Below are 19,349 nucleotides of genomic sequence, written 5' to 3'. Positions count from 1 at the left end.
ATGGGAAGCCCAAGATGGCTCACCAGTCAGGGGTTCTGCGATCTTAAGGGCAAGCTGGGGGTCTAAATCAGAGGCTGTCAGACTTCGTACCCCCAGACGCGTAGCCTAGGACCCTTTCCGATGCCTTTGCCGGCTGCTGGGGAACCCCTGAGTCTCAAGCGAGGAACCCTTTTCCCCCTGCAAAGCATTCCGGGCCCATTGTCCTCTCAGGTGGCCCTCCTCACCATTGCCCTTGCTCTCTGTGACCGAGGAGGGGCAGTCTGGCTGCCCCAGAACACACCCCTGCAGATGCACACTGAGGAGATGAGCAGGAGCGGGGCGGACCGGAGCTTGTCCAGCACGACCAAAAGAAGACCCCGGACAAGAAGCCAGCAGAGGACCCCCAGACTGCCAGCCACCGTGGGAAACCTCGGGGGGAGGAGCAGAGCCAGGGTGCCCCTCACCTCTCCTGGCTCCGAAGCCCTTCTGGTCCCAAATTACCTAGCTGCGCCCCAGTTAGCGCAGGGACTGCAGTGTCGCAACACAGGACATACGGAAGCACCGTTAGGAGATCCACAGTGACTCTGTTATAGGGTTTCATCTGGAAAGCACCATGCTGCTGATTGGGGGTTGTTGTTGCCCAGGGACCCATCTGGGGTTTCACGCCAGAACCTGCCCCATTGCTGTCTGTCAGTGGCAAATACTGAGCAGCCATTATGTAACCATTACATCTTCTTCCCTTGGGGTGTGGAACATGTGACCGCAAACCAATGGCCTCTTCCAGCTCTCCCAAAGCTTGCCTCATTGTTGACTGAAGATTTAAAAGGCTTGAGAAGGCAAACAAGGAGGGAAGTTGCCAAGTGCCCTCTGGCCCCAGCCCTGCCCCAGAGATGCACCCGGCTCTGGGGCTGCTGGTTCTTTGTGAGGAACAGAGGAACAGAGCAAGCTGCCTTCTACCGAGTCGGACCCTGGGTCCCTCTCGCTCAGTATTGTCTACACACAGACTGGCAGCGGCTTCTCCAAAGCTGCAGGCAGGAATCCCTCTGAACCGTGTCTTGGAGAGGCTGCCAGGGAGGGAACTTGGAGCTTTCTGCTCTTCCCAAAGCAGCCCCATCCCCTAAGGGGAAGATCTTGCTGTGCTCACACATGCAGTCTCCCTTTAAATGCAAACCAGGGCAGACCCGGCTTAGCAAAGGGGCCCATTCATGCTGGCTGCCTGAGACCAGCTCTGCTCTCTGCCTGAGGCTCCAGTCTTAATTGAAGCGGAGAGCAGGAAGGGGGAAGCCAAGCAAGATCTGAGTGACTCAAGCAAGTGAGCCAAGCATCACGTTGTATCATCATCCAGGTTTACTGTGTTTCAGAGCAACCTGAAATATGCTAGGCATCGTACAGACATAAGATCATAAACCAGTCCCTGGCTAACAATCTGAAGACTGTGCGGGCAAAGAAGAAAAGGGCCCAGAACCACAAGCCAAACTGGCCAGGGGAGAAGATTTCTGCCTCAACACCAGTCTGGAGAGAACCCTGGTGGATCCTGACGCACGAGGCGGGTCCTGCTGGGTCAGACCCCGAAAGCCCATCCAGGCGTGGCTGGAAAGCCCATCCAGGCGTCCCTGATGAGCCAGAGGAAGGGGGCAGGAAAAAGGCCGTGGGAGCCTTTCCTGGTCCCAGGGGGCCACACCTCAGGTATCAGAACACCCCTAAAGAGTTCTGGGTGAGTCCTGAGAGAGGGCAGGTGGAGGCCATGCCCCCCGCCCTCCGGATTCCTTTGCTGGCTGGTGTTTCCTGGCTCCTTCACGTTTTCTCCTTCACAGGCCAGTGTGCCCAGAGCACGACGCCCCATCCCAGAGAGAGCTGCCTGGCAGCCCCAAAGACCCACCGGTTGCACCCAGCCTGGCAGATTTTGCGGACAACCTCTTGTGACCTCAAGGTCTCCCGGGACCCTCACTCAAGGTCACCACACTCCCCGACCCCATGGAAGGCTGGCAGGGGCCATCCGCTGGACCTCTGGGAGGCTGCTTGCCAGCGCTCAGGCCGGATTCCTGCTTCTCGGCTGGGAAGCTGCGGCTCTCCTGTGGCTCATGCACCCTCCTCCTCCTCCTCCGAGGGAAGGGGAAAGAGGCCTGCCAGCCCCTCGCTCTTCTCACAGCGCCTCTCTCCTCCCCGCCTGCTGCTTCCTGGTTTGCATCAGGGCCAGCCGGCGGTGATACCTGATCCGTCTGGATTGTGCAATGGAATGAGGAGGGAGCTGGGCTCACCTTGTTCGCTATTCATCACCTGGGAGCCCGTCCCCGCCCTCCCCCTTTTGCCAGTCACACCTGAGGAGCGCTTAAAACTTGGCCTGGGGCTGGCCCGGCCCCACACAGTTCCCACAGCACCGCCATGAAGTCACAGAGCAGGAGCAGCAGCAGCAGCCGCCTCCTCCTCCTCCTCCTCCTCCTCTCCCTGGTGGGGCTCCTCACTTTCAGTCCTCAGGTGCTGGCCACGTCTGGACAGAACGTTACAGGTGGGAACGTTACAGGTGGGTGTGCACCCCAGCCCCACCCGCCCTCTGCAAGAGATGCCCAAGGCAGTGGCCTCCTTCCCTCTCCAGCCAGCCCGAGCTGGCCCAGGCCTTGCCCTGCACAGCCCCCGGGCAGCCTCTGCTCTGCTGCCCCTGCCAGCCTCGGCAGGCCTCCGGCCCTGAGCCAGCCACCAGTCGGCCGGGTGTGCAGACGCCCCCTCGAGCCTTCCTAGGCTGCCGCCTGGGTGTGGGCACAGCTGGGCAGCCCTTCGCCTGGAGCCCGGTCCTATGTCTCCGCTTTGCCTTTTCCAGTCGCAGACAGAGCTGGCACCTGCCCGCCCAACACAGAGAGCGTGACCAGCAGTGGCAACTGCACAGAAGGGTGCCAATCGGATGCCAGCTGTGGAGGGGCCCTGAAGTGCTGCCCGGCTGGCTGCGGGACTTCCTGCCAGGTCCCAAACGGTAATGCTGCTCCCCGCCCGTCCCCGCCCTCCACCCTGCCCACCTCTCTGCCCATCTGCTTGCTGGAAGCCCAGTGGGCCCCACGTGCCCAGCGCCACTCTGGAACACATTGTGCAACTCTGCCCAACACTGGGATGCCAGAAGTGTGGGGAGGAGCTGGGGCCGCCGTGGGGAAGTCCTAGGAGAGGCAGCTCGTGAGGCCTCTTCTGCTGCAGTCACCTGTAATTGCAGCCAAGGGCTGAGTGCTCAGCCATGACAGCCAGGGGTGTGGCGGGCAGGGGCAACCCTGGGGCAAAAAGTGAAGATGGGCCCCTGGCCGCCTCCAGAGAGCTGCCAGCCAGCCAGCAGTGGGCCACCCTCTCTCAGGGGCCTTGGGACATTTGTCCCCCACCCTTTCCCCCTTGCAGCTATGCTCCCGATGACAGCTGTCATGTGCTTCTGGTGTTTTTGAAGAAGTTTTTGTTATTCCCCTTGATGCTTTTAGCAAAATGTTCCTCAAACTCTCTTTTTGTCTCCCTTATTGTCACCTTGCATTGCTTTTGCCAGAGTTTGTGTTCCTTTCTCTTCTCTTCATTTGGACAGGCCTTCCAGTTTCGGAAGGAAGTCTTCTTCCCTTTTATGGCTTCCTTGATGGTACCCGTTAGCCATGCTGGCTTCCTTCTGGATTTAGTGGTTCCTTTCCTCCTTTGGGGGTATACAATCTAACTGGGTGTCTAGTACTGTGGTTTTGAGTAAACTCCATGCACTCTGGAGTGAAGTGACTCTCCGGATTTTCCCCCTCAGCTTTCTTTTCACCATACTCCTCATTTTAGAGAAATTTCCTCTTCTGAAATTCAAAATGTCTGTGTTAGACTTCCTTTCTGATTCTCTCCCCACATGTATGCTGAATTTGATGGTACTATTGTTACTGCTCCCTAAAGAGTCGATGACACTGACCTCACACATCAAGTCCTGGGTGTCACTCAGAATTAGGTCCAAGGTCACCTTCTTTCTGTTTGGTTCCATGACTAACTGTTCTAGGGCACAGTCATTCAGTGTCTGTAGAAATTTGACCTCTTTGTCATGACCGGACTGTGAGTTTACCCAGTCTGTGTGTGGGTAATTGAAGTCACCCATGATTACAGCCCTGCCTCTCCTTGACGCCTCCCTGATATCCTCCTGCAACTCCCAGTCACTGTCAGTGTTTTCATCCAGAGGGTGATAGTAGCACATTCCCTTTCTGGCCTTGTATAGTCACCCACAGGGTTTCTGTGGAGGACTCCGGTCCACCTAGGTTTTCAAGCTTGTTAGATTCTATCCCTTCTTTAACATACAGTGCTACCCCTCCTCCAAGGCGCCCCTCCCTGTCCTTTCTATAGAGTTTATACCCAGGGATAACAGTGTCCCACCGGTTCTCGCTGATCCACCATGTTTCTGTTATGCCCACTATATCTATTTCTGCGTTAGCAACCAAGCACTCCAGCTCACCCATCTTGGCTCGGAGGCTTCTGGCATTGGCATACAAGCACCTATACACTGAATCTTTCCCCTGATGTATGCTATCTTTCTTTTGACTTTTAAGTCAAAATAGTAGGAGAAGTCTACCATTGGCCTTAGCTATGCTAGCTATGCAGAACCTCCATGTTCAGAGACAGTCTAGATGCTGGGGAGCGGTGCTTCCCTTCATGCCCTAGTTGTGGCTAACATTCTTGGGGGGACAGGCTGGCCAGCAGTGAAGGACCTTTGGTCTGAGCCAGCAAGGCTCTTCTGATGGTTCCCCGGAACATGCTTTCCACTGGGGAGCCGCTGGTGCTGCTTCCTGACTGCCCCGTGGTTCATCCCTCCCTGTTCCACTGCATGGTCAGCATGGCTGGCTGGCTGCATTGAGGTTTTCTATGCCCCAGACTGTGCCCAGCAGCACCAAGCCGAGAAGGCAGGGAAGCCGCTGCCACCGCCACCTGGACAAGCCCTCAAGGCATTTCTTTGGCAGGCTTTGCTTGGCTGGCCAAGGGAGTCCCAGCCCTGGCTTTCTCGCCTTCCTGGCCAAACCCAGCCTCATGGGGGCTACCCCGCAGGGCTAGCATGGCAGTGCTTGGGATGGACAATCAGGAAGGGGGACCCAAGCAGGGATTCCCATGGAGCCCCATCCATCATGCCTTGAGTGGGACCCCTTCAGGCTGAAGAATTTTGCACAGGAGGACTTACTGTGGCTTGTGCCCCACAGGCCAGATTTCTCTGCCAAACTCCTCCTCCTCCTCCTCTTCCTTGCCTGCAGTGATGCCCCAAATCAGCCCCGCACTTTGCAGAGCTGCCCCTGGGCCTTGGCTGCTCCCTGCTCATGTCAGTGGCCCTCAGGCAGTGTGACAGGTTGGTGTCTCCACAATTTGCCCTCCTTCATTGACTGGGGGAGCGGAGAGGGGCAGGGAGGCAGGCAGGTTTTCCACCCACATTCAGCAGCACTTCTGTACAGAGGGCAGGGCTGAGCAGGGGGCAGGCAGCTCCTCTGAGTGATTTCAAGCCCTGGCTGGCCAAGGCAGCACCAGCAGTTGTGGGGGTGCGGGGAGGGGCAGCTAGCCATCACGTGAAGAGGGCCAGGGTGGGAAGCCTCGGCAGTGGGGGAGCGGAAGAAGCCCAGGAAACAGGGCGCTTTCCAGGCTACACCCTACACCAGTGTCACCACGGGTCTGCTAAGTGTGCTTCCATGCTTCCTGTGTTGTGACACTGCGGTCCCTGCACTGACAGCAAGGTATCATTCACATTTCCGATGCCTTATTTCAGATTTTGTCTTTGCATAGTGATGCAACGTTGCCAGTCCATAGCAGAAAAGCAGCTGTATTTCCCCATTGTAGGAGTTTGAGATTCTGGGGTCGTTTCCAATACGATCCTGCCAAGCCGAAGCCTTTGACCCCTCTTGGAGCATGTAATCCGGAAGTGGCTTTGCTCAACATTATCCTGAAGCCTGAAGCCAAGTGTGAACAACCTCATGGTAATACAGTCGTAGTTTACTTCAGCTTGGCAGGATCGTATTGAAATCATAAATCAAGGATGTTGTGTAAAGGTGCTAGCAGGGGGAGCAGTCTTTTCTAGCTTCTGCAAACCATCCTACAACAGGAAAATACTGCTGCTGCTGCTGCTGCTGCTTCATTTTTACAATGTTATAGGACTGTGACGCAGCAATAAAACCCGAAAGAAGGCACTGGAAATGTGAACAGCACCTTGTGGACAGCACAGGGACTGTGCTGTGATGTCGATACACAGGCAATACAGAAGCACACTTAACAGACACATAGTGACACTGTGGTAGTGCCAATCAGGAAAGCGTCCATGCATGGAGCTACAAGAGTACAGAGCCCCTTCCAGGCTGTGGACAGAAGAGTGGGGCACAAAGTCCCAAACCTCAGCCACGATGCCTGCTGGGCGCTTTCTACTGTAGGTTAACCCTTACCACAGTGTCATGATGGATCTGCTAAGGGTCCTTCTATGCTTCCTGCATTGTGACAGCGCAGTCCCTGCGCTGACAGCAAGGGACCCTTCACATTCCCGATGCCTTACTTTGGATGCTATCTTTGCGATTTAGTGCTACCATATGTTGCAGAAAAGTCACTGTATTTTCCCATTGTAGGAGTTTTGAGATTCTGGAGGTAGTTTTCATTACCATCTTTCCAAGCCAAAGTATTTTACTGCTGTTCTAGGGTGCAATCTGGAAAGCACCCTGGTTCCCTTCCCTTGTCTCCCCGGCTCTGTCTTGGAGAGAGGGAGCAGCTGCCAGCAGCAGAAGCCCCCTTTGGAGTTCCGGGCTTGCCATTGCTCCATGCATCTGCAGGGGCTGAGAGCCTGGGTCTGGCCAGACCATTTGAGACACTCCCAAACCCCATCAGGATGACACCTGCCCACCTGCTGAGGGGGCAGCTCATGCGAACAAATATGCAGATGAAGCTGCTTCTCTTGAGCCAGCTCTTTGGTTCACTCAACTCAGTCTTGTCTACTCTGACTGGCAGCAGCCCTCCAAGGTTTCAGCAGGGGCATTTCCCAGCCCTGTCTGGAGCTTCTTCCAGGGACTGAAGCTGGCACTTTCCACCTGCAACAAAGGGGCTCTTCTACCAAGCTATAGCCCCCGCCCCCCGCTCCATTTCATATGTGGCTGAGGGGCCTAAGCAAGAGTGAGCAGAAGCCCTCTCTTGGGGTTACCCGAAAGAGGGCGAGAGTTCTGGTCCTCTATCTACCAATCAGCAACAGCCACAGTTATGCAGAGGAGAGGGTATCAATGCCGAGAGCACCCTGGGCCTCTAAAGTGCCCCCGCCGTGGATTTCCCCGTCAGAAGGATCTTCTTGTCAGCAGAGGAGTTCTTTGCAGGGCCTGCTTGCTGCTGGGAAGCAGCACGCCTGGCTTAGCATGCCCCTGGGGAAGCTCTCCCAGACGGCTGGCATCCGCCCCTCGCCCGCCATCATGGTGTTTAGGAAGCAAGTGAGGGTGTGGCTCTTCACCCAGGCTTTTATACGAGAGCACCGTTTTTGCTGCTGCTGCTGCTGCTGCTGCTTTGTGTGTAGTGTGTCACTGTTTTATATAGATGTCTTAACCTTTAAACAGAGGTATTATTTGTATCTTTCTATGCAATATCTGTATTCTTTTTATTTTAATTGTGCATTGTTTTAATTATATTGTAAACCACTTTGGGATTATTTGAATGAAAAGTGGTATAGCAGTCAAACAATAGATGGGATAAATAACACTCCAGGAAAAGGGGGGCCCTCAGACCATGCACGCTCCGATGTCCCTTATTGAGCTGTCCTGCCTGCACTGCGATCCCCCCACTTGAGGCTGGGGTCAGCAGAGGGCCTGGCTTAGCAAACCCCGGCTGGGCAGACAAGCAGAAGAATCCTAAATCATTTGGCCCCTTAGAAAATAGGGGAACACGGTGCCCCGAGGAGGGGCCTCTGAGAAACTGCATGGGGCTGAGGAAATGACCTGTTCCTCAAGCACCTTAGAGGCCCCCTCCCCTGTTGTCTCTGCTGCAGGGAGGGCCACCCGAGGTGCAATCCTGCTGAATGAGGGGATCCCGGGCAATCCAAGGTATGGCGGCACCCAAGGCAGGTGCCACATGCTGCCTTGCCCCACACCCCTGATGGGGACCAGCTCCCTTGCAGGCTCTGGAAGTGGCACAGGGGACGAGGAGGAGGAGGGGATGGCCAGCAACCTCTCTCCCCTCCCCTCCTGTCCCGGCCTCTTCTCTCCCCTCCGCCACTCTCTCCTCGTGCTTCCTGCAAGCTTGGTGGCTCACTTTGTGAGTGAGGAGAGAGGTTCCTTACAAAGCTGGCAAGGGCCAGATGGGTCCCAGAGAGCTGCTCTGGTGGCAGCGGGGAGTGTGTCCTGATGGCCAGCTGCCTGAAGAGAAGCCCCGTGCCTTGTGGACAGGGCTGCCCCTGCAGGGAAAGAAAGAGGATGGGAAGCTTTGTGCTTGGAGGGAGAGGCAGGGAGAGGCGCGGCTGTGTTCAGGCTCCCTAGGCACTGTGCTTGTCCTGGATCCATCATTCTGCCTTTAAAGGGGGCGCAAAGAGAGGAAGGGGGTAGATTCTGTCAGCTCCCTGACCTCTCCTGACGAGCAACAGCCATCTCACCCTGTCTGCACATCCCTGTCTCGGCTGAGGAGGTTTGTTTTTGCAGCCCCAGACCTTCTGAAGAACCAGCCTGTGGCAGCCTGATTGCTGCCCGATTCCACCTGTGCCTTCTACCTGAGTGCTTGACTTGTTCCACCTGTCCCTAAGGACCAGAGATCTCTCATAAGAGGGGAGAATTCTCAAGCCATTGGCACCATATATTTGGAAAAGGCACGCCAGAGGAGTAGCCAGCCGCCAAAGGGGGCCTTTGCTTTTAATGGGTTTTTATGCGGACAAAATCTCTTGTATTCGGGCTGACTTGGACTCCACCGTTTCTGCAGAGTCTATTAAGGTGGTGTCCAGCAATCCCTCTTGCAGTATTAGATTGGATCAGTTTCAATCTGTGATACTTGATGACGTGGACAAGCTGCTTGGGGCGGTGCGGCCTTCTCCTTGTTCTCTGGATCCTTGCCCAACTTGGCTGCTTCTATCTGGCAGAGAGATTGTTGGAGATGGCCTAGTTAATATCATTAACTCCTCACTGAGGGAGGGTAGGATGCCTCCTTGTTTGAAGGAGGCAATGATTAGACCACTTCTTAAGAAGCCTTCCCTAGATCCCTCAGTGATGGACAGTTATAGGCCAGTCTCCGATCTCCCATGGCTGGGCAAGGTGATTGAGAGAGTGGTGGCTAACCAGCTCCAGGAAGTTTTGGAGGAAACTGATTATCTAGACCCATTTCAAACTGGCTTTAGAGCGGGCTTTGGGGTTGAGTCTGCCTTGGTCAGCCTGATGGATGATCTCTACTAGGGAATAGGCAGAGGGAGTGTGACTGTTGGTTCTGTTGGATCTCTTGGTGGCATTCAATACCATCGACCATGGTATCCTTCTGGTTCGCCTGGGGGAACTGGGGATAGGAGGCACTGCTTTGCAGTGGTTCTGCTCCTATCTCTCAGGCAGTTTCCAGATGGTGGAGCTTGGTGACAATTCCTCTTTAAAATGGGAGCTATTATATGGAGTCCCTCAGGGCTCCATTCTGTCACCAATGTTTTTTAACATTTACATGAAACCACTGGGTGAGATCATCAGGAGATTTGGTGCAGGGTGTTATCAGTATGCTGATGACACCCAAATCTATTTCTCCTTATCATCATCATCGTTGTTGTTGTTGTTGTCGTCATCAGGAAATGGCATCCACTCCCTAAATGCCTGCCTACATGCAGTAATGGGCTGGCTGAGGGATAACAAATTGAAGCTGAATCCAAGCAAGACGGAGGTGCTCATTGTGGGGGATCGGAATTTAAGGGATGAGTTAGATCTTCCTGTGCTGGATGGGGTTACACTCCCCCAGAAGGAACAAGTATGAAGCGTGGGAGTGCTCTTGGATCCAGGCCTCACCTTGGTATCTAGGGTAGAGGCTATGGCCAGGAGCACTTTCTATCAACTTCAGCTGATTCGACAGCTGCATCCATTCCTCGAAGAGAACGATCTCAAAACAGTGATGTATCAGCTGGTAACCTCCAGGCTTGACTATTGCAATGCACTCTATGTGGGTCTGCCTTTGTACGTAGTTCGGAAGCTTCAGTTAGTTCAAAATGTGGCAGCCAGATTGGTCTCTGGGGTAACCCGGAGAAACCATATTATTATGCCTATCTTAAACAGTTGCACTGGCTGCCGATATGTTTCTGGGCGAAATACACAGTGCTGGTTATTACCTTTAAAGCTCTGAACAGCTACCTTAGAGAGCATCTTCTTCAGTATGATCCCCATCACTCGTTGAGGTCATCTGGAGAGGTTCATCTCCAGTTGCCACCAGTACATCTGGTGGCGACTCGGAACCGGGCCTTTTCTGTAGCTGCTCCTGGCCTATGGAATGCACTCCCGGCAGATATCTGCAGTTTAGGCTCACTGTCGGCCTTTAAGAGAGCCCTAAAAACTTACTTGTTTGGCCTGGCCTTCCAATATATTTTTTTAAAAAATTAAAAGTATTTTAATTGGTTTTAAATGGTTTTTAATTGTTTTTGAATTGTTTTTATATTGTTTTTAGCATTGTGTTTTAAATGGTGTGTGTTCTTGTGTCTTTTGAAATTTATTGTACACTCCCCAGAGCCTTTGGATGGGCTGGTTTATAAATATAATAAATAAAATAATAATAAATAAATCCCTTGGTACGTGGCTAAGCAGAGGGCAGCAGTGGTGGGGTGCTGTGCGCTTTGCAAGTTACTGGGGAGGGGGCAGCACCTGGCACTAATTTGGCAGCCGGGCTGTCTAGGTGCTCCACAAACAGCATCAGGTCTGGAGGAATCAGCCCGTGTGGGAGCAGCCAGGGGGCATCTCCCTGCCTGGCCATCTCCCTCCTCTACTGTCTGAGCCTCTGCCTTTCTCTCCTTGCAGATAAGCCAGGTTCCTGCCCAGAATCAACCTTTGGAATCTCAGGTCTGGGCTTGTGCAGAGACAACTGCAGAAATGACTCCGAGTGCCCAGATATCCAGAAATGCTGCAAGAATGGCTGTGGCATGCACACCTGCTCCATCCCCAACTGAGGTGAGTTCATGGCCTGCACTGGGCACTGCTTGCAGCCAGGAGGAAGACACTGAAGGGGAAATTGACTCCTAAATGTTTCTTCTATAGGCAAGGGCCAGACCATTCCATCAGATTCAAAGCTTTATTGGTCACGGCATGCCGGGCATCAGTCACGAGGTGAAAGAGCCCCGAATATGGTGGTTACAGAGTATATATATATACCAAGGTGTTATCGTTTATGCAAATAATGGGATCCAAAAAATGCACCAATACATTGTCCATCTTCAGACCATCCCTGACCAATCCCAGTCCCCTAACAAGATACATTTTTCTAGAGCTACTGTGCATGTCTAAGCTTGTACCACAATAATGCCATTGTTCAATATCTGCACCTGCAGCATCTTTGCAAATACCCAGATAGGGAGTTAAACTTGAGTTCTCTTCTCCATCTCTGATTTTTCTCCAACAATCCCACCCCCTTTGAGGCTAGGTGAGCCCTTCACCTAATCCTCACCACCCACCTGCAAACAACACATACTCATAGACTCCCTCTGCTCCCTGGCTCTCATGCTTTGAGCCTGCATTTTGGCATACATCTGCCAGATCTCAGCCTTTGAGAGTACCTCATGTGATTCCTTCACCCAGGTTAGGTTGAACAAGCACCCTTTTAAAATGGTTAGCAGTACATTAACAACAATTACAATAATAAGAAATAGGATTATAATTGAAGGATTTTTCTTCCCCTAGGTCTTTCTTCCCCTAGGTCTTCCTAGGATCTTTCTTCCCCTAGGTCTTACTTCCCATAGGTCTGGAAGCCAGGAAGTCACCCAGGACCAATCCCAGCGCTAAGGCCTGGTCCATCACAATCTGGTGGGACCCTGTCTCTGCTCCTGGATTGTCACTAGGTTCCTTTCCACTTTATGACATTTATTCACATACTGTACATACTGCAGGAGGAATTCACCAGCACATAGACTCTACCCTCCTTAGCCAACATCATATTGAAGGCCAGCCTGCTTTCTAAGGCGGTGGCCCCTATCTGCTCAACTTCAGTTTGGAGGAACTGCAGGGTGCTGGCAGTGGCCTTGAAGGCATCTTCCAGGCCTGCAGAGATGTTCACCAGGATACATTCCAACTCAGATACATCCAGCCAAGGAAAAATGGTTTTTACCTCTGAATGAAAAGTGGTATTTTGGGCAGCAAGGGCATTAACCACTCTCTTCCCCCTAGGGTACAAGTGGTGTAAGTCCTGGCTCTGCTCCACAGTAGAGTGCACCATGATAAGTGGGACTCTCGCCCCCATGGTACAGATTCCCCAGAAGTTCCCTGGCAGGGACTTCAGGGCTGCATCCTGACAAATCCAATACCATCCCAGGAGGTCTGTTTTGGCCGAATATCTCAACGTAGGGTCTTGTTCGTCCCCACACTCCTCCTCCCAGTTGGGAAGATCTCTCAGGGAGTAGTTGGAGCACATATAGGCTGATACCAAGGTGCTCAAGAAAGAGGAATCAACTAGGGATTCAGTGCCTGCTCCACAAGGCTCAGTGTCGTTGACGCAGATCTCACCGTTGTCCTGCACCTACACGAGGCCAGCAGAGGTGCTCACCCGCTAGGCCTCCATTTCCCAACTAAGACAGGAGGTAGTGTTAGTAACAATTGTCCCACTCACATCTGTAGTCCTGTTCAACCGTAAGATGGCGACATCCAGGCATGCCAGATGTGGCCCACTTGGAAATACCATCCCCCTGGCACCCTTTCATTTTGAATACAGAGGAAGGGTCTACCCTGTACCCTGATGGCGGTGGCCATCAAGGGCGAGGTCCAATAGGATGTCCAACACTGAACTTCAGTAGGGTAGTGGTATTTCCGTAAATCCATGGGCTATTCTGTGCCACCACACCCAAAGATATGGGCTTTTGTCTCACATGTCCAGGGATGTGGCTGCACACCCATCAACCTTTTGGAAGGGCGGTATAAATTTTTAAATAATAAATAAATGAAATAAATAAACTAGAAAGGCTAGCCTCAGTAGCAGTCACATTCACAGCAGCCACCCAAAGGTTTGTCTCCTATCCTGCCACCGCAGACCTCACAGCAAGCCAGGCCAGGCCCACAAGGATAACAGCAACAATCCCACCCCCCAGTAGGAAAGCTCTGACCAGCCATTCCCCAGAATGAAGCCATACTGCATCTTCCTCATCCGGCAAGGGTCGCCAAGTGGGCCACTCAAGGGATGGGTGATCTCTCACCGTAGGGCTGGGCCAGTGCTTAGTAGGGGACTCCGCAGGCTGCTGTCGGTAGTTAACCTGGCCTCCTAGGTCACATGTCCAGGAGGAAGAAGGGCTGGTCTTCAGCTGCAGCTTGCATCATGGCTGTTTGGCTGTGAGTCATGATGCCAGTGGCTCGCTCCCCTACTGGGCTCACTCCCCTACCTGTTGGGGGGGTGCAAATGAGTGGGTGGCGGCAATCATCGAGTAGACCAGGTGCTAATCATCCCGTAGATCGCCAGGAAGGCTGGGATAAACCTTCGGAGGCAGGTGGGTGGCATCAATGGAGAGACAGTGACTGAATAAGGTGGCACTGGAGGAGGCACACTGCCAGCAGGCAGAGCTAAGGGCGGGGAGAGTAACTCCTGGGAATTTGTGTTGAGTCTCTTGGAGATCAGCAGTAGCAGAGAGTTAAAAAGGGGGGGGGGGAGGTTAACTTTTCTCCTGCCGTCTCCCAGCCTGATTGGTTCTCCTGGAGTCTTGTGCTCCTGCCCCACTTGGAAGTTGTATGTAATTGTTGAGGAAGCTGGCTGTTGGGCTTGTTGTCTCCCTCCAAGAAGGAAAGTAAAACATTTTTATAAAACCGACCTGTTTGTTTTGTTTGTGCGTGATTTGTTCCCCTTGCTTAAGCCACCGTGTTTCTCTCTCCCTCTGCCCCCATGATCCGTGTGTGTGTTGTGTGTGTGTGTACATGTGAGAGAAGTCCCACCCCATGTGTGTGTTTGAGAGTGAGTTTTAAACTTTTTAAAAAATATCATTTTCAAAGTATGCCAAAGTTTAAGTACAAACTTGTAAGAAAAACCCTCCCCATCCCAACAATATATCTTCTTATGATGAAATTAGTCAGTGCAAAAGTATTAAAAGTTTTAAAAGAATTGGGAGGGGGGGGATGCTCTTACAAAATAGATCTGTTTTTGTTTTTGTTCCTGCCTTTTGTTCCTGAAGATACTAGACTGCTTATAGCTCTAATCTGGTCTCTGTGTGTGGTCTCTTTCTCTCCACCCCCCTCCCCACCCTTATTAAAAATATTTACATGCTGCTTTTTTAGTAACAGCGTTCTCAAAATGGCTTAAGTAGCAAAATATGAAAAAATGGTTCTCTCTCAACACGTTTCCCCTTATAATCATTACTATTTTATTTTGCTTTGTGCTTGTAACAGTAGTTCATATATAAATAACTTACATATTGGGGCAATTCTCACGATCAACAAAAATCGGGCTAGCAGAGGCTAGCCCGATTTTTGTTGACCGTAAGAACCACCAGGCTCGCAGCCAAGCCCAGTGGTTCTTGAGCGGGTAACCCACTCGAAAACCCCTGGTAAAAAGCAGGTTTGTGGAGCGAGTGCTCCAGCAAACCTGCTTTTTATGATTGTGAGTAGCCCCCCGGCCGGGAGGCAAAAATCCGCCTCCCAGCTCTGGGGGTCTCCCCAGTATGCCCTGCGCACTGCTCCCCCCACCCCCCGCCGGCTCTGTCACGGAGGCGGCCATTGTGTGGGTGGCTGATCCAGCCGCCCAGGGCTCCCTGCCCGCCCGTGAGCGGGGAGAGCGGGCTTAGCCGTCTCTTCCCGCTCACTGCCCCAAACCGGGTCTCACTGATCGTGAGACCCGGTCCACAGCCTTTTAAATAAACATATAATGGTCTAAAATACCCCAATTTCTTGAAAATAGGTTCACAAATTGCTAAAATGAACATTAAGCATTTCCCCTCCCCCACCAAAAGTCTATTTTAATGCACTTGCTTCAAAATAAGGCTTTGCAAATCAGATCACAAGAAAATCATTTTTAAAACTCCCTTTCCTATGAAATGATTGGTTGTCTTTCAATTCTAAGAAATTGGGGTAACTCCATATATGACATTCTGAACCATAGGACAAGTTTCCTACACAGGTGTACACTTGCACATGTGCCATTGCGTGTAAAGATCACACATCCCCTCAGCATTTGGGAACAGGTGAGGCAGCCTACAGAGCAGGCTCCATCAATGGGGTGCCCAGCTGGGAGGCTCCTTCTTTCCTTCCTTCCTTCCTTCCTTCACCTCTGCCCGATCTCTGAAGCATAGGAGGCTGCCTTATACTGGGTCAGATCCTTGGTCCATCTAGCTCAGTATTATCTACACAGACTTGGTGAAGCTTCTCCAAGGTTGCCGGCAGGAGTCTCCCTCTCTTGGAGATGCTGCCAGGGAGGGAACCTGGAACCTTCTGCATGCAGGCAGGCAGCTGCTCTTCCCAGAGCAGCCCCATCATCCCCTAAGACAGTGGTTCTTAAAGTGGGCTCCACCCGATGTTGCTGAACGACAATTCCTAGCACCCACATCCACAATAAATTGTTCAGCAACATCTGGCAGACCCCACATTAAGCACCACTGCCCTCCGGGGAATAGCTTACAGCGCTCACACATGTAGTCTCCCATTCCAATGCAAACCCGGGTGGACCCTGCTTAGCAAAAGTGACAATTCATGCTTGCGGCCGCAAGAGAAGGGCGTTGCCCTTGCCCACCCTCTGATCTTCTCTCCACAGATGCAGCCCAAACAGTGCAGAGCGTGGTTGAGGTTGGGGAAGCTGCTCCCTCCCTAGACCTGGTCCCTGATGGTGTGTCCAGAAGGATCTCCTTTCTCCCCAGCATCTCCTGCTCTGCTCTCCACACAGGCTGGCCGCTCCTTCCGTCTCCCGGCCGGCTGGGGCCCTCATGCACTTGGGCAGTAAAGCTCTCACTTTGCACAGCAGTTGTGGCTCCTGTGGTTTTGTTGCTTTGGACGCCCCCTCCCTCTCGCTTGCTCTGCACACTCCTCATGTGGCCATCTGCCAACTTCTGAAAAGTCCAAAAGGAGGGAAATGGAGGGGCCTTTGCATGGTCTTGGGGTCCCACTTCCCATTCCTGGTTCCCCATCTGAAATGGAAGCAAAGCCAAGAAAAACATTATTTGGATTGTATTCCTAAATGTATACTACCAAACAGACACTTCATAGCATCATTTGTGATGAACAACCAATGTAAACATTTCTCATTATATCCCCTTGGTAAACCCTACACTAGGTGTCTTCTGCTAAATACGGGCTGCTTTTTAGTGCATTAGACCCTGGATCCATCTAGCTTATTATTGTCTACACTGACTGGCAGCAGCTCTCCAGAATTTAAGAGGAAGGTCTTTCCCAGCCCGACCTGGAGATGCTGCCAGGAACCGAACCTGGGCCCTTCTGCAAGCAGAGCGGGCATGCCACCACGGAGCTCAAGGCCTTCCCTTAACGATGGTCAGTTCCCTTAAGAAACTCTTAACAGAGTGAAGAAAGCCGAGCAAGCCTAGTTTAGGCTTAGCAAAGTGTTTTTCAAATGAGCCGAATTCTTACAGAGGACCTGAGATGTCTTGCAAAGTAGTCTTTAACTGGCAACCACACTGTTCAGGAGACCTCACTGCGGGTGAGGCAGTCTGGCAGTCCAGATTTCAAAGCAGGAGAGAAGAAGATGGCCCTTAGGTGTTATTTCTTGACTGGTCATCTTTTTATACCGCCTAATATGTGCATCTCTCGTGTGGCATGTCTGCTCCTGCAAAGTGGGAGCCGGGGCAGATCTGACTGGCTTGTCTCAAGGCGTTCCTCTCCTCTTGCTCAGCCCTCCCCTTGGGCACGGGCCTCCCCCCCTGCTTCTCCCTGCCCATGCTCAGCCTGGTGCCTCCTGGGAGGAAGCTGCAGAAGCATGCCACAGTGCCTCCCAAGACTAGGGGCCTCGTCCCGCCAGCAGCAAGGAAAGGGCATCACTGCCATCACTGCCAGCAGAAACCCCCATGGCAGCAATTTCACCGCATCCCCCTGGCTAGGCCTGCTGCTTGGCTGCCCCACAGGCCCAAGGGAAAGAGGGGCAGCAGGGGATCGGGGCCACAAGGAGGCAAAAAGCCACGGGAGGCCACGGGAGGTCTACTGCTCCAGCAAGCTGGAGGGGGCCTCCCCCTCCTTCTGCGGGCATTGGCAGCCTGATTCCACGTGCATTTGTGTAACCTTCATGATCAGAACCCAGAGGCCAAGTGCGAAGGTCTAGAACATTCCCTTTGTGTTGCCCTGTCAACCTTACTAGCAATAGCAATAGCACTTACATTTATATACCGCTTTATAGCCGGAGCTCTCTAAGCGGTTTACAATGATTTAGCATATTGCCCCCAACATTCTGGGTACTCATTTTACCGACCTCAGAAGGATGGAAGGCTGAGTCAACCTTGAGCCCCTGGTCAGGATCGAACTTGTAACCTTCTGGTTACAGGGCGGCAGTTTTACCACTGCACCACTTACTGGCTTGAGATCCCGACCTTGGGCCCTCATTGGTATGTTTGGGTAAGTGCCCCCTTCCCACTCACATACCTAACCTTTCATGCTACATTTCTTCAAGTGCACTGAAAGAACTAGTGGTATGAAACACGGGATGCTCCTTCAAACACCGGGGATGAGGCTTCCATTCCCACAGACTGGGTGCCGGGCTGAAATCTGTCTGTCTTGGAGTAGAGCTCCCCATTCTCCTGGCTGGCAGTTGCTCTGCAGCCTGTTTCTGCAGCCACCTCCAAGCATTGCTCTTGTGGTGGAGGGGATGCAGTTGAGGTGGCACTCTGTCCTGGCTTGCTCCTCAGGGGAGATCTGATGCCCTGGGAACCCACCAGACATCCTCCCCCAAATGCAATCTCAGCAAAGGTGCCCAGGTAGCAAGTTCAGTTCAGGATCTCAGCTGAACTTACTGACACAGCAAGATGGCAGCAGCAGAGTTGTCTACAGCATCAAGTGCTCCAGGACCCAAAAGCTGTGCTCCTAGTAAGCCTTCAGCAGTCCTTTGCCCACCCCATTCTTACAACTCACTTTGAACAGCAACCAGGAATCTCCCCAGAACTGAAGTTCTCAGACTGTGCGATGCAGATCAGCAGTGGCCTGTGAGCTCCATTCAGGGGGTCCATATAGGATGATGATGATGATGTTGCTGTTGTTGGTTTCCAGAGCCCTCTGGGAGAGGGATGGGATGGGATGGGTGGGTGGGGACAAGGTTGCCTCACTGGTGTTTGTTTTTGTATTAAATTTGCAGCAATGATGTCATGGGTGGAGGAATGGGGACCTCCACCTGTGTCCCCCGTGGCAGGAGGTCCAAACCACTGACGAGCAGAAGCATGGAAGAGGCGCCACAAGACTTTGGGCAGGATTTGGGGCTGGGAAAGGGAAGTGGTGAAGGGCCAAGAGAGGCATGGCTCTCGAGCAGATGGTTGGGTTTCCCAGAAAGGGGCCCGGTGAGAGGAAACAGATCCCTTGGGGAGAGGCAGGGATTGCTGACCCCCTCCCTCCCATTGCTGAGGCCCAATGGCACTGATGCCTGGTGGGGAGGGCAAGACAACATCTCCAAGGAGAACACTGGGATTTAAACGGCCAGAAGGAAATCCTCAAAACTGTAAAGTGTGCATGCACACACACAAAACCCCACACCTATGTGCCCCACACCTATGTGTCTCCCCGCACACAAGCAGGCAGTCTGCTCCAGGTGGCCGAAGCGGCCGCCCACATGACTGCCGGCTCCGTTACAGAGCCAGCAGGGGCTAGGAGGATCAGGGGCCATGCAGCCCCCGGAAGCTCCAACATGCCCTGCACGAGCACGCAGGGCATGCTGGAGAGACCCCCAAGCCAGCAGGCTGCTTTTAAGCCATTTGGTTGGGGGTCAACTCATGAGTTGCCGTGGCGCGGAGCCACACCGTGGCAACACAGCATTTTTAAAAACCGGATTTGCGGAGCGCTCGCTCCACAAACCAAGTTTTAGGGTAGGGGTAGTTTAGCGGGTTACCCGCTGAAGAACCACTAGGCTCACAGCCGAGCCCGGTGGCTCTCACGATAACTTTGAGGCTATTCACACGATGGGAGGAAATTGGCCTAGCGGAGGCTGGCCCAAATTCCTCCCATCGTGTGAATAGCCTCCAAGTCTTCTGGAGCCTAAAGACTCACAATGCTGTTTCCATCCATGCTGAACCACTTCTTGTGGGCTTAGCCACACCGCTCAGCCTGGCAAATGGCCGGTCTGCCGACGGCATCGTT

At 52.9% G+C, this 19,349-nt stretch overlaps 1 protein-coding gene across 1 annotated transcript; it reads left to right on the top strand.

Annotated features, from left to right (window-relative positions):
* The first annotated feature begins 2,357 nt into the window (after positions 1-2,357).
* Positions 2,358-16,018, top strand: LOC128322496 (waprin-Phi1-like). Its single transcript, XM_053243852.1, has 4 exons — positions 2,358-2,500; positions 2,795-2,944; positions 10,911-11,060; positions 15,823-16,018. The coding sequence occupies exons 1-3, from the start codon at positions 2,362-2,364 to the stop codon at positions 11,057-11,059; spliced, it is 438 nt and encodes a 145-aa protein (XP_053099827.1). The 5' UTR covers positions 2,358-2,361; the 3' UTR covers position 11,060; positions 15,823-16,018.
* The last annotated feature ends 3,331 nt before the right edge of the window (positions 16,019-19,349 follow it).

The sequence above is a fragment of the Hemicordylus capensis genome, chromosome 4 (genome assembly GCF_027244095.1).
Source record: "Hemicordylus capensis ecotype Gifberg chromosome 4, rHemCap1.1.pri, whole genome shotgun sequence".
NCBI lineage: Eukaryota > Metazoa > Chordata > Lepidosauria > Squamata > Cordylidae > Hemicordylus > Hemicordylus capensis.
This window is presented reverse-complemented; position numbering and strand designations above follow the sequence as displayed.

What these genes read in the sequence shown, in the direction of transcription:
- LOC128322496 (XM_053243852.1), top strand. Translation starts at nt 2,362, where the DNA reads ATGAAGTCACAGAGCAGGAGCAGCAGCAGCAGCCGCCTCCTCCTCCTC. An exon ending in TACAGGTGGGAACGTTACAG is followed by an intron (nt 2,501 to 2,794) that starts GTGGGTGTGCAC and finishes TGCCTTTTCCAG; the next exon opens with TCGCAGACAGAGCTGGCACC. An exon ending in TTCCTGCCAGGTCCCAAACG is followed by an intron (nt 2,945 to 10,910) that starts GTAATGCTGCTC and finishes CTCTCCTTGCAG; the next exon opens with ATAAGCCAGGTTCCTGCCCA.